Here is a 14,957-nt window from a genome sequence, read left to right as displayed (position 1 = left end):
TCATTTTCTTTTAATCTCTTTCATTTACTTTTATATCATTCATTCTTATATCTAATTTTGATGTACATATTTGTATCAATAAATATATAAAAGCTTTATATCCTTATGTGATATTTTTCTTGTATGCATTTTCTTTTCATACACATTCTATATTTTATAAGTAATATTAATAAAAATTATTCATGAGTCTTAAATATTTATGTAACATTATCCTTCTAAAATTTTATAGAAAAGAATACAATAAAAAAAATTCTAAAAATACCCACTTTGATTCTTCTCTTCCAATATTTGTCTAGTATTGAAACACTTCTAACTGTTCACAATAACATAATAACTAATTAGTATTAAATTCAAATTTGAATGTCTCAATAATATTTGATTTCTTCTATAACATTACCTCACAATAGTTTTCTTTTTCTTCTCTATTGAACCATTGTCGATGCTTACATTAATTGAATCCGTCCTATAATGATGATTTCTTCAATTAGAAAAATAAGACCATAAATTCATATCTAAATCAAACTCAATTAATAGTTCACTTACTTTTCCTTAAGAAGGAATTTCCTAAGTCTAATTACTTCTTCTTTCTTCTCTCCCAAATTCCTTCCCATTGCCTTCAATTCCTTCCTTTTCCTTTATGAAAAATATCTCTAGGTTTAGATGAAATAAACCAAGATAATTTATATGAAAAAGGAAAGAAAAAAATTTAATAAAACTCCTTCCTCTCGTCGTCCTCTCGTTCGTTGAAAATTCTTCTAAATTTAGCACTTCCTTATTGATAGGAATGAAAAGGAATGGTTTAATCTTATCTCCAAACACGATGGATGACTAAAAATGACGAACTGAAATCTCCAAAACCTCCCTCGCGTGTGTTCGCTGCCGCCCAGACATCCGCCCATTTTTCTTGTTCTTGAAACATGGCTGTTGTAGGGTCGTGGTTTTTATTAGAGGCTGGCCGGTTCAACACCTTAAACCGGATATTACAATACACATATTAGTTATAACATAAACCAAACACATGAACATCAACTAGAAGAACATTACATCTCCTTAGAAGGGTTGTTAACAACAATTTCTATCAAATATCCTTTAAAATATCTAGGATAGTAAATGTTCTACGCTTGTTTTTTGATGTACTTATGATAGAACTTATAGATTTTGCAGCATCCATGAGATCCTCAACAAGATTTAGAAAAAGTTCTCGAGTCCCCGACTTAGGAGTTCTAACTCTTTTCCTTCTACGTAAGAATGTGGCACTTTGTTGTGTTCTTTGTGAATTATAGTTGCCTGTAGGCTCATTTGTAGGAACATGTAAAAGATTTGTTTGTTCATCTTGAGTATAGTCTTCTTCATATGAGATTGTGTGATCATCATTTAGTTCTGGGGGAAGTACACTAGAATTAGGAATCCAAACATTCTCCCCAGTTGCAACAATACGACGGAACATAATATATAACTTCTCTTCCAACTCTGGTGGTATTCTATTGTAGCAAAACTTCTTTGCATTTGACATAACCTAAAATACAACAAATGATTAATTATGAATAATGTGTTATATTATGTACGAGTAGGTTTGAATTTAGAATATAAAGTGAATGATTTCAAATTTGAGAGGTATCTGCAATTTTTTATTCCACCAATCATTAGAAGCATCAACTATTTTTTTTTATTGGATTCCAGCCAATATCAGTTTAGCCTTGCAACAAATCTTTCCATAGCTTCCAGTCCTTCTTTAATTGGTCCCACTTATTTATAAGTTGGGTTCAGTCGTAAGATCTTCCAAAGTGTTTGTTGAAATGTTTAATTAGATTTTTTCAACCTTCCTTAGAAAAATACATAGTTGGTCTATTTCCCAATTCTATTTCTCTTATACAGATATCACAATAAATTAAAGTAGTATCTATGTCTCACGTTACAGGTGCATATTCTTCTTTTTGGTTTCTCATGTTGAGCTATAAAAAAAAGTAATAGTAAGATGCTAGTATTATTTAGTGTGTATAAGCTTGCCTTAATTGGCCTAAATGTTAGAAAAAATAAGTAAATAACATTAGTTTGTTTTAAAACGAAGAGACAGCTCATTTTTAAATCTCAAGTTCAAGTAGATATAACACCTAAAATTTTCAAAGTTTATTTCCTAATTCAAATAGTTTATAACCTTGCTCATGAGTTACATAGGTGAGTTTCCAGTATCATTAACCTGAGTAATGTTATATAAATAGTGTTTTTTTTTTTTGGATTTCATTATGTTTGCGTCATCTTTACAAGGAGTGACTTGTTATCTTGACAATCAAGTTAAGGCAGTCTTAAAGTATGGTAAGTTGACTGCTTTGTTGATTGATTGTACTCATGAATTTTTAGGATATAAATGTGGAGGTGACGAATCAGAATAAGTTAGGTTTAACCGATTGAAAGAGGAAGAATAATCAGTCTGGAGGAGGGTAAGGGATGGTGAGGGACGGTAGGAGGCTAGGCCTACAGTGCTCGGACGGGGCCGGGACTGCTTGCCTGAATAGATCGGCAGCAGGATACTTGGCGGCTGTCGTCGTCGGCCTGGAGAAATGGAGAGGGATTGAGCTCTAGCATGCGAAGTACAACCGAAGTGGGAGTCTTCCGGATGGAGCGAATCAGAAGAAATGAAGTAATTAGTCGTGCAGCTTGTTGAAGAAGACGAAGGTCGCGAACGTGGCTGGGTTAATTTGGACTTTCACCTACTAAAACTCCAATTCGTGAAGGAATAAGCAAAAATGTAAAGGATTTCATAACTGACGAAAAAACAAAGTTTAGCAAAAAATAATTACGCTTAACTTGTGTTTCCAAACAGGCGGATGTAACAGCTTTCAGTTTATTCAGATGGAGAACTGAGAAAAAAAGCCTAATCAAACGAGGCCTGATACTCAAATTAGTTGTTTTTAAACCAAAAGCTGGTTTTATATGCAACATATGTGAATATTTATAAACACTTATTAGTTCCCAATCGACTGTCCCTCACAATTCTAATTTAAATCCAAAATTTGAATTGCTGCACATGTTGGATCAAAATAATTGCAAAGCAAAAAACACTGACACATAAGTTTATGTTTTCTAAAATAAAATTCACCGCTGCAAAAGTCACAGTTGAAGTTAGTAGAATTCTAACCATGAAGGGTCAAAATAATTCCAATATTAAATAGCAGAAATCCAACCAAGAATGGTTTTTCCTCGCAATTAAAGGACCCAAATAAGGAATTGGGGAATTCAAATCAAGAAAAATATAAGGACCTACATAAAGCATGCCACAAATCAGAAATTTTATTGCAATGAAACCCGCAACTTAGAATAGACCGAATTAAAATAATCTAACAACCTAAAAGAAAAAGTAAAGAAACTAAACCTAGAGAACACATCCCATTCTCATAAACCATAAGCTCCTAATAAATAAAAATTATAAATTAATTACCAAATAATAAAACTAAATAAAATTTTGCTCAAAATATTTATTTATTTGCTTGATATTTGTTGAGTGCAAACATGAAGATCATAGCTCCAAAGAACTCAACTTGGACAAATTCTGCTACAAAGTAATCCATGGTCTTCACAAACAGATTTGTCACAATTATCAGCAAGTTATCTCTAAAATCCATAATCAACAGTGGACACATACTCATACACAAAATATCTTCAATAATAAATTATACTTAATTATTTGGTAGAATATTTGATGCGGATTTACAAAAAGATGGAAAAAGAGAATAATCTAAAAAATTAACAACAGATTCATGAAATAAGATTAAACTAAATAATTGAAATTTGTATTAATGGTATATTAGTTCCAATATACTGCAGGATTTTAAGTAATCCTACATTTCTCGCATTAGTTTCTTAAATGTTCCTGATGGAAGCCTCCTAGAGCTTAAATGCATCATAATCATTTTTCTTTAAATTTCACATACATTTTGTTCACAGAAGTACAAAGCTTGTATTTTGGCATAGTAACCAATCTTGTTCTTATAAGTAGAAAGCTTGTATTGGGCATAGTAGCCAATTTCTATGAATATCCATACGACAATCATACATGTATTGTGTTAATGATTGTGCAAATGCATCAAGCTTAAACTTAATAAGAGGCTCAAGAAGATCTATGGATATTTTAAGTTAAAACCTTATGATAATCTTAAATGGACCGATGGAAATAGACATAGTGACAAAAGAAGTCCATACAAACTCAGTCATAAGTAATATCAAATCACTCAAATGCATAAACTTTTCTCAAATGTAATATAACTCTCAAGCAACAACTTCAATTTGTCTGTTAGTTTGTGGATGATAAGTAGTTAAAAATTAAATTTATTTTTTCATCTTTTCCAGTGTTTTCTACAATCATAAAATCTCTCAAAGGTGAATTAAGGATGCAAATACAAGTACCCTTAAATAAATAATTATCTTTGAGCAATATAATGATTTTTAAGCATAGATGAGTTATTATTTAAGTTTTGATAAATCTTACTAAATCCTTATAAGTAAGACATTCCTACTTAATATGATTAAAATCAATCACCTTAATTTGTATTACATTTAAAATGACAGTGGCTTTACTAAGAGAATTAGCAATTTTGTTCTGTGTTCTATAACAATGTTATAGACAAATGAATATCCATGAAAAAATTGATGATCAAAATTAAAAAAAAAACAAACTCTAAAGGCAACAAATGATGCCCTTAATAATGAAAAGCTTGAGAACTCTCAATCATAGTGCGAATACTTTTATTTAGCTTCATTCAAATCTTAAAAAGGTAATGAGACGTCCTTAACTTCACACTTCTCCAATACCTAAAACAAACACATCACAAAAAACTTCAAGGCTTATTAAAACCAAGCAACTTAAGCATAACTGTATTTGTAAACATTTACTTAATCTTAGCAAAGCACAATCATTAGACATAGTACATTTAAGCTCCATTTTTTAGATAGTAATTGGAGCAATGAAAATGCAAAATCTCTTGATGAATTGTCTATAATGAGTAATCAAACCATTAAAAAAAATAGCACTATTCTGGTAGGTTTTGGCCAATCATACTTGTTAGCCTTATCAGAATCAATAGAAATTCAATCAACTTAAATAAAAATCATGATATAGAAGATATTCAAAGATGCTAGAAAGTTTGACAGTAGGACACTGAAGGAAATCAAATTTGCAAATAGTATATAGCTTGTCATGTTCCCTAAATTTCATCAAGAAAGTAACTCCTTCCATACCTTCAAAGCATGTCAAGGCCAACAAATTAGAAACAGTGCACGCCATCTAACCCATTCCACCCAGTTATGTAAGAAATCCATCTCGCATTCATTTTTATTTCACACCGATTATTCTTCTTCCTTATTTTTCCTCAAAATGTTGTGATACAACATATTCTTGAGCTTTGTGCTTGCTCTCATTAAAAGTTCCATTCCCTTTTATTAAATGATGCGCAAAAATATTCATTACTATATTATAATTAACGCAAACATGGAGTGATAATGCGTCCTTAGTATGCTTGGTCATTTCAAGTTTGATTATGTTAAATATATTGCATCCATATTGGTACCCCGTTTTTAAAAGATAGAAATAATATTAAAGAAGAAAACATCATAAAGGACATGGAGAATATTCTTTTTACCTGTAACAAGACCTCTTGACTAGGATGCAATGGAGAACGCACAAACACAACTCTAGCAATGTTATGACGGCCAAAAAACACATCAGGCTTTCTTAACCGTTGAAATGCTGCCATGGCATCTGAGTTGGAACTAAATTCATGGAAAGCAAAAACCTTTATTTTTCCCTCACTCTTCAGATCTTCAGGTAAAATCAGGCACTCCATCTGTTGAACTCCAAAGCTTTTTAACGTTGCAAGCATCTGGAAGAACAAGACTCTTTGAACAACCAATCTTTACTAATGTTGCATCTGAATAGATTAAATAGTTTTAAAACTATTTTGCTTACAATTATGCATTCATCATTTTGTAACAGAAAATAACTCTACATAGCATATCCTTGAACAAGTGCTTCTATATATAATGTAAAAAGCTGATTAAAACAGTAGAGATTGTCATACTAGGTCCCTAGTCCAAGCCTTGGTGATGTTACCCAGGTAAGTGTATCTGTATCTGACTGGCTTGTACCCTAACACGTTTTCCATTCACCTGAACAGCATATTAGAGAATAAGTTATAGAAAAACTAACTATTATTTTTGAGAAAAAAATAAGAGTCTGAAACCTTTAGCATAAACCACCTCTATACCCTCCTTGAGCTCAGTCAAAGTCTTTATGGCATGATCATTGGATGATCATTGGATGAAAATCCAATAAAGGCAAATCCTTTGCTTTTATTTGTTGTTGGGTGCTTAAATATCCTTACAGATTGGTTGTCTCCAAATGCCTTAAAGACTTCAACCAAATCATCCTCAACTGCTCCCTTATCCAAGCCACCAATAAATATCTCGGATTCTTTTCTTTCTGTCCCCTCCACTAGTACAGCTTGCATATAAAACTCTTGATCGCTTTCCTCATTCTCCTCATTTTCATCATTAGCATCATTAGTACTATCATGATCAAAAGAGACACCTTTGCCAAAGTGATAGGAAGTACTTGAGTACGCAAGTAACCCTAAGGGGAATACTTGAGTTCGCAAGCAAACCTAACAATAATTGGTGAAAAACCGTGGGAAAAACTGCTTATTACAGCAGAAAACAGCAAGCTATAGCAGGTTTCTTGGGAAAAACGGAGAGAAACAACGATGAATTCCACTGGTAGATGCAAGAAAACAGCAAACAATACAAGTTTATTCAATTCGAGAAGAAGAAATAGCCCTCCAAATCTCTAGCCAAACCTAGAGCCCAAAGGGACAAACCCTAGATCTCAAATTTGATTTCAAACTCAAGATAAAAACTAACCCTAACAATAGAGACTAATTAAAGCAAAAAGAGGACAATTACAAAATCCCTAAACAACCATTCATTCAAATTTTACTCCCAAGAAAAACTTAATTAAGAAGTAGGTCCCATAGCTCCAGCCGCACCCTCTCTCTTCTCCGTGTTCACGCGTGCTTGGCTCCGCGGGCGTTCGGCCAACTACTCGACCGACCACGCCTCACGCGTAGTACACACCCATGCAATCAATCCATATGCTCGGCTCCTCCTTCGCGTACCAGCAGCGTCCAAGCGGCACCTCTTCTCCCCTTTCTTGGATAGAACACCTTCCTCCTCATCAATAGCCTCCACCAGGCTCTAATACCATTTGTTAGAAAATTGTGAGGAATTCTTGAGCTCTTCTTAAGCACTTCTTGAGAGAGAGAGAGATGACAGATATTTGAGGAGGAGGAAAATCTATCCTAAAGCTTTATTAAAATTTTTTCCATCTAATACATCATATATAATCTCTATTTATAAATATTTATATGGATAAGATGTCAATGCGGATCAACCAACTTAAATCCTAAATTAATACTCAACAATCTTCACCTTGATCCAGATTTTACCATAAAAAAAAATCATGTGCACTTATTGCGATCTAACTGACTTCTTGCACTAACTCCACGCGCAATCCGGTCGAACTGAGCTCAATCCCGCTCACGAATAAACTCCACCGTGGGTTCCAAACCACGACTCCAGCTCACGCTCCATCACCGACTCGTCAGTTTTCCTCGAATACTCATAAATGATCCGTCTTCTCTCCCCAAAATGCGGATATCAACTTCACCATCAAACAAGTTGAATATCTCTTGCATGACAACTTCCGATATCACCGTGACCTCATCTTCAGCATCAGCAGGATTCTCTGAAATGGTATCCCAAATGTCAATCTACTTCTTCTTGGTCGGGGCCTCATCTTTCGCACGAAAAATTGCACCAGAATCCTGCAGCCCATCCTCTAACGCTCCGTGTTCATGCGTTCTTGGCTCCGCGAGCATTCGGCTAGCTACTCCTCGACCGACCACGCCTCACGCACAGTACACACCCATGCAATCGATCCAGGCCTGACTCCTTCCTCGCATACCAGCAACGTCAAAACAACACCTCTTCTCCCCTTTCTTGGACAGAACACCTTCCTCCTCGTCAATAGCCTCCACCAGGCTCTGATACCATTTGTTAGAAAATTGTGAGGAATCCTTGAGCTCTTCTTGAGCACTTCTTGCACAAGAGAGAGAGGGAGAGGGAGGAGAGATGATAGATATTTGAGGAGGAAAATCTATCCTAAAGTTTTATTAAAATTTTCCCCATCTAATACATCATATATGATATTTATTTATTGATATTTACATAGATAAGAAGTTAATGCGGATCAACCTAACCTAAAACTTGGACCAATACACAACAGGTTCCATACATCAAACCTCTCCTCAAACACTAGATCAGCTGGAGCTACATGTAGGACACAAAAAATATCACTTTCAAGAAAGTAATAAAACATCAAGGAATAAATGCTAGAACACCTATGGCATACATGAATTTCCATCAACCCATCACTAAACAAAAATAAATATGTGTGCGATATTCAATTGAAATTTTAACAGCAAAAGAGACCTTCCTAAGTACTTGCCAGCCTTTAGAACGCAACTGACTCAAAGAAGGTAGCAGCTCACGATTTTGTGCCTTGACTTATGACAGATGGAATAGCTTTAGCAAGATAAGCACTAATAATTAACCTCAGCATCCATGGCATTCAACTTATGTAAGACTCTTATCCACCAAGCAAATCTCCACAAAATCCCGTTCATCCAATTCAGCCAATTCTATCAAAGTCCAAAATCAAACTTCCTACATTTATCCCTTCAATTATAACTTGAAAGATGATGCAGTATAGTTAATCAAATGAACTCTTCTAAGAGAATAGAGAATACTTAACCTGAAGACCAAAACAAACTATTGAGTTGGCAAAAAACTGACAATAAGCATGAATTTTTAAATTGCCACATGGTATGATAACCTTCCCCTCCTGCGCTTTACTTTCATTTCATATTTGCGGCTCCCTGAACATATTTGGAAGGCATTTTATGATACAGATGAACAAAACAAGCCATGCCTAACAAAATATCAACCCTAAAATAAGAAAATCATCTCCCACAGATACAATTCTATTGGCCGACCACAATTCTATTAGAGAAATTGTTTTGTTGTGCAAGAGTTTCATGGTATATAATTATTGTCAATGGACAAAAGTGACACACAATATGCTTTGATTGAAATAGTTACCGATTAAATAATGCGCCTTCAATGGAAGAGAACAAGCATTCCTATGCAAATATATTTCCCTAGCCTGTGCCAGCAATGGTAGAGTTTAACCCACTATTGAAGGCATACCTTCATCCATATTCATCTTGTCTCCAGCTCCACGGGAGAATGTATCCTCAAATTGTGACACCGATAAAAGTTTTGATTCCTGGGTCATCTCATCAATCCCCAGCTCCTTACTGAAGGGGTTAACTGGCTTTGGCGTAGCTTCCTCCTTAAGCTTAATGGGATTTTTATCTTCCAAGATCTTTTCCTTGATGACTACGATGCCCCCCTTAACCAAAGAAAAGGACAAATAATCCTTCTTGAAAGTACCGCATTTTCCAACTCGAAGCCAGCGGGTCCATTTGGAGTAGTCTTCTTCACAACTGGTACTTTCCCGATCCCTTCTTTTACATTACCCTCCAAAATTACCATGGCCGTGACCGATGCCGATCCGAATTCCTCCATACGGTATTCTCTTCTTCGATTGTATCGTGAGGTAGAGGATCCTCTCCTCCTACGACATCATTCTCCATGGCAGAATCGTAATGGGCTTCTATCTCTGAGACCTGATCTCTGACACTCAGGGGTTGTTTGGTATTGAATTGGATTTAATTTAGTGAGATTTAGTAAATCCTGAGGTTGTTAAATCATGAAAATTGTTTGGTATTACAAATGTTAAATCTTGAGACAATGTTTGGCAATAGACTCTAGGATTTAAAGCAATTGGAGATTGAAATATGAAGTAATAATACTTAATTACATCAATACGCTAGTTATGAATTTGAAATAATTGTATTCCACATAATAAATCAAACATGACATCATACAACAGAAACTAGCAGAAGCATAAAGAGTACATGACACCATGATAGACTAATATTTATTTAGACACCGATAAACTACTACATGATAGTACACTTCAACATGATAAAGAAGTTGATATATCTTGTATTGGAGAATAACTTTCTCATAACGATTGATTTCTTTGGCAACTTATCTGAAATCCAAAAAACATAAAATTACTATAAAATGTATTTAAAGTTGAAATATTGTGAATGCATAGATTAATGATTACTCGAGCGTTCCAAAACTCTGTTGCGATGTCATGTCGTATCGCTTCTCCCTGAATTCTTTCTCCTATTGTCGTATGCAAGTTAGGATCCTCATAAGACATTTCAACTTCGCCACGTTCATTATCATGCTCCATTTCCGTCTGCGACATATTGAAATACATATCATATCCATGATATCAACCTATGTAGTTGTGCATAACTGCACATGCAATAACCAGATCAACTTGAATAATCAGAGAAAATTGTCTCATGTGCGTCAACACTTAAAAGCGTTCTTTCCAAATTCCAAAATTCCTCTCTACCACATTGCGTGATTGGACATGCGGTGGTTAAATAACTCTTGTTGAACGCATATCTTCTTGTTGTTCGATTATGCTAGTCAACCAACTAATATTGATATACTGAAAATGGTGCAATCAACTTATCAGTGTTTGCATAACCAGAATTAACCAAGTAATAATGATTGCGAGGCACTCCAAACTGACCTTGCTCGACAGCCCATCTAAGCACGCGCATATCAGCAGCAGAACCTTCCCACCCAGATGTCATATACACAAATTATCAATCAAATGACAATGCAGCCATTACGTTCTGTGAAGTGAAGCCCTTATGGTTACAATAAGGATTTTGTAAGTTGTTATTGACTACGACAGGAATATGTGTTCCGTTAATTGCACCAACTACGTTCATGAAGTAAGGGTAAAACAGTACATTCGAACACACAAATGGATAACATTCTGCTTCTGCTAGGGGTAAATTTATGAATTCATCTGCAAAGGATACAAGAGCACACATAACTATATTGAAGTACCTGCTAACTGTTTTCAATGAATGTTGGAAGAACTCACACAATTGGAGATAACTATGAGCATGCGCTACTCCCCACAAAAATATACCTAGTTGCTCAGCTACGAGCATATTTTTGGTATCACGCAGATGTTTACGGCTAACTAATAGTTCTCTCAAGCTCACGAAGGCATCTGGAAGAAACCCGAAACATTGATATGCTCTTTCTGGATGGCTAGCAAGCACATCCAATACATATTGATGTCCCTTGTATGTTCTATCAAACATAGGCCGCCTTATTGATAGTTCATCATCTGAGGAAGAATTTTATTGAAGAATGGATGGAGTTATTTTGGCAATGGCATCATGAACTTGAACTTGTAAGTGAATCATATCTCATACCACATCTGGTAATAATCCACGCAAATAATTCGACATAATTGCATAAATAAAGATAACTAATTCATTAATAAACTAAATAATATTTAGAACAGAACTTGCAATATTAAAACACAATTTAATTTCAAATTAAATTCTATTGCAGTGATACATGAAGTTAAAATGGGAAGACCTCAACGAACATAAAGTAAACATGAACCTATATAAAGCAAAAAGCTAACGTTCACAACACACTAACATCAAGTAAACTTGCACCACTAAACTGCTAAATGCTAATAGGACACCTACAACCAAACTTTTGAAGCGTAAAAATGTGGGTGTGAGCTAACAATATATTCTATCCATTTTGCAAGTAATTCTCCCTCCCAAGTCATGAATATTGTTTTGTTATCATTGTTTTTCTTAAGCGCGTCTTGTACAACTAATAGAGCTTGTGTTGTCAGGTTCTCTAGTTGGCCTAACTTGGCCAGACAATCTGTCATGGTCCAAGGCTCATTGCGTTGAATAATTTCTTTAAAAACAACTGCATTTTTGTTCGACTCAACCAATAACCGATTCAAGTTATCCAAGTCCCCCTTCTCCTTGGGATGTCTAGTTGATCTGGGTGGTTCTTCGCTAGATCTTCTTGAATGTAGCATAGAACTTTCATCTACATCTTCACTTGGTGCACCATCTAAAGCCTCAGGTAGATTGCTATTGGAGGTTCCTTCCATATCGTAGCTCACACCATTAGCAGCCATGAACTCGTCTTCGAAATGTGGAGTTTCATCTTCGTCTAGGTTTACCGTTGGTTGTGTTACCTTACTTGATCTTGCACATGTACCAATTGCAATGTTCTCTGCATAGATCTTTTCAAAAATTTTGTATTGATGAAAGGGATGTCTTCGAAATCGAGATAGCTTTGGGTTAACCTACATTTAGAAAATTTAACTAAATTAGGGATACGATTTTATAATTTGCGTGCATAACTAAATAGCAAAAAATAATACCTGAACAATTTCGTCCCATAACTCATTCGATGCTACTAGAATGTATAGATCATCATCCCAACCCCAACCACTACAGTTTTTCAATTGATAAAGTATTTTGAAGTCAGCTTTCATGCTTTTAAATCGTATCATTACGGAAGATTCTATGTAGTTTGATCCTAGACGCTGATTTAATGCAGCCACTAAGCTTGACCATTGTTCCTTCTGCAAATTCCCATTACAGAAATTCCCATTTACATATTGCTCCAACAGTAGCTCGCCTAGTACGACGTTATGATCTTCTGGCCACTTAGGATTTCGATTTGTGCTTTTGGGTTGGCCGGAGTGAATGGATATGTCATCACCCGAACGATGTGGGGCACTAGAGCTTGCACGTGCAAAACCTTTTCCTTTTAGAAATTTCTGCATTTCTGTCAAACATTAAGAAGACAATCAATTCTATGAAGTTTCAAATCTATCCAACCGAGCATTAAAATTTTTTATTTTCTTTTAAGAAGTTTTACCAGTTTTATGCAGGTAGATAGTGTTTGATGACTTGTTGTCGCTCACACATTCTGCATGCATATCGACGAAACCTAAATGTGTATTACAAAAGCATTCATTTATTTGTGCGGCGACATGACATGGTATCAAGAAAACACTCAATTGACCACACAATTAATTCCTTTTTTTTCTATCAAATTTTCAATCATCCGAATACAACTCAAAAAAAAAAAAAAAAAAAAAAAAAAAAAAAAAAAAAAACCCAATGCTATAGAGCACAGAGGCTCATACCTAATGTTATCCAATATGAATAACTAACCCAACAAATTAGTTTAAATAACACACAATATCACCAAAAAAAAAACATTCAAATATCATACAATCCAAAAAAAACCTACCTAAATTTGTATGAAATATATCAGATCAGAAAATTATCAAACATAAGCAAATAACCGAAAATATCAAACATTAAAAAGAAATCTCTAATCTGAACATAAGCAAACTATATTTAAATATCCAATATAAGCAAACTGTATGAAAATATCAAACATAAATAATAATAATAACCGAAAATATCAAACATTCATTTCTTCGCTCTCAGCCTAGTTACAGTCGAAGCATTGTCGATGTAAGATGTAGCACTGCTATTTAACGCAAGGAGAGGACCGTCCTGTCGAGCACATGAACGAAATATACGCATGAAATTCCAGAGGCGGGGCCGAGAGATACCTGCGCGACGAAGAGAGTTAGCCGGCGGTAATGCTGCGGAAGATGCGTACCAGGTAGAGGAACACGCTGGCTGAGCAAGAATCGGAGGCGGCTAGGGCTGAGGATGAGTGCGAAGCAACTGCGCCTTCATCTACATAAAGACCTCGCGGGAACTTCGCGACACGGGCGCCGCAGGTGAGAACTCGCTCAACTTTAAATCCCGTTAAATCCGCCGAAGAATGGGATTCGGATTTACCCAGATTTACAAGGATTTATGCCGTAAATCCGTAAATTTGGGATTTACGTCGTCGTTGGATTTATAGGCACGCAAAAAACTGTTTGGCTGGATTTAGGTTAAATCCTTCTTAAATCTTATGCCAAATCCGATACCAAACAGCCCCTGGGAGTGAGTGACCTCAGTGTCCAGCATGGTCTCCCCCTTGGACATAGGCGAAGAGGGAGGGCACAAGAGAAGAATCCGATGTAGAGGACCTCGATTTTTTAGCCCCCGCAGAAAGCTTTTTGGCTGCGCCTCTATTGGCGGATCGCCGGGCCATCACACGCCGATGCGGAGCGGGGAAGCGCTCGGGCTGGACGATGGCTCTTGCCTTTGTAAGCTAATAAACGATCCAGCCTCCAACTGCGAGGATAGCATCGCAGACACTTGCAAATAGTTTGCCACATTATGTTCTAGAAATTAATATATATCGTTTTTTATTTTTTAGAAAATATGTTCAATAATTTTATTTCTATCAAAATATCTCAGCTTTATGATGTATTATTCTTTAAAGAATATAATGGTTAAAATTAATTTAAATAATATTTGAACATAATTTATATAAATTCTCATAATCATCCACCGTTGTTTAGTTTGGTTGATGGACGAGTACGATTGGGAACTCACAACCTGTGCTCGATTCCCCCTCGAGCGACACCGCTTCTTAAGTGGGGCTCAATCAAGTACAGGTCGGGAGGTTTCTGGGGTTTATGCATCTTCTAAGTTAGCCGATGATTAGTCACGCTGTCAAACGCTCTTTCGAAGATTACAACTGATGGATACCCGTTCCCAAAAAAAATCTCATAATCTGTTTCTTTCTCTCTCCCTGCCTCTTGTTCTATGAGCATTGCAAGTCATAAAATTATCAAACAACTTATGTCAATATAATTATGGTAAATTAAAGATTAATTTGGTGAGACAATTCATGTTAGAAAAGATTTGCCTTTATTTAGAACATTTTAAGAGTTGTTGAGTTATGTGCATTTAAATGAAATTTTTTGGAAGGATATA

General features: G+C 35.4%; 1 protein-coding gene across 4 annotated transcripts; it reads right to left on the bottom strand.

Moving 5' to 3' along the window:
• Positions 1-272: 272 nt before the first annotated feature.
• Positions 273-14,314, bottom strand: LOC110095128. Of its 4 annotated transcripts, none has more exons than XM_028695166.1 (4): positions 13,691-14,301; positions 10,307-10,444; positions 5,634-5,873; positions 273-967 (listed from the first exon to the last, which is right to left on the bottom strand). In XM_028695166.1, the coding sequence occupies exons 2-4, from the start codon at positions 10,436-10,438 to the stop codon at positions 806-808; spliced, it is 534 nt and encodes a 177-aa protein (XP_028550999.1). In that variant the 5' UTR covers positions 10,439-10,444; positions 13,691-14,301; the 3' UTR covers positions 273-805. The 4 variants fall into 4 exon arrangements, 3 of the variants coding, with proteins under 3 accessions (XP_028550999.1, XP_020676196.1, XP_020676197.1); XR_003700843.1 differs by lacking the exon at positions 273-967 and adding an exon at positions 2,375-2,711 and having other exon boundaries at positions 5,634-6,159; positions 6,250-10,444; positions 13,691-14,314; XM_020820537.2 differs by lacking the exons at positions 273-967; positions 5,634-5,873; positions 10,307-10,444 and adding exons at positions 11,536-12,400; positions 12,479-12,888; positions 12,982-13,053 and having other exon boundaries at positions 13,691-14,294.
• Between the last annotated feature and the right edge of the window lie 643 nt (positions 14,315-14,957).

Source organism: Dendrobium catenatum, unplaced genomic scaffold (genome assembly GCF_001605985.2).
Source record: "Dendrobium catenatum unplaced genomic scaffold, ASM160598v2 fragScaff_scaffold_621, whole genome shotgun sequence".
NCBI classification, from domain to species: domain Eukaryota; kingdom Viridiplantae; phylum Streptophyta; class Magnoliopsida; order Asparagales; family Orchidaceae; genus Dendrobium; species Dendrobium catenatum.
This window is presented reverse-complemented; position numbering and strand designations above follow the sequence as displayed.

Bases quoted from the DNA above. Each gene is read 5' to 3' on its own strand.
- LOC110095128 (XM_020820537.2), bottom strand. From the start codon at position 13,042: ATGCATGCAGAATGTGTGAGCGACAACAAGTCATCAAACACTATCTAC. The intron at 12,889-12,981 runs GTAAAACTTCTT...AATGTTTGACAG, and splicing joins TATCTACCTGCATAAAACTG to AAATGCAGAAATTTCTAAAA. The intron at 12,401-12,478 runs GTATTATTTTTT...TTCTAAATGTAG, and splicing joins TATGGGACGAAATTGTTCAG to GTTAACCCAAAGCTATCTCG.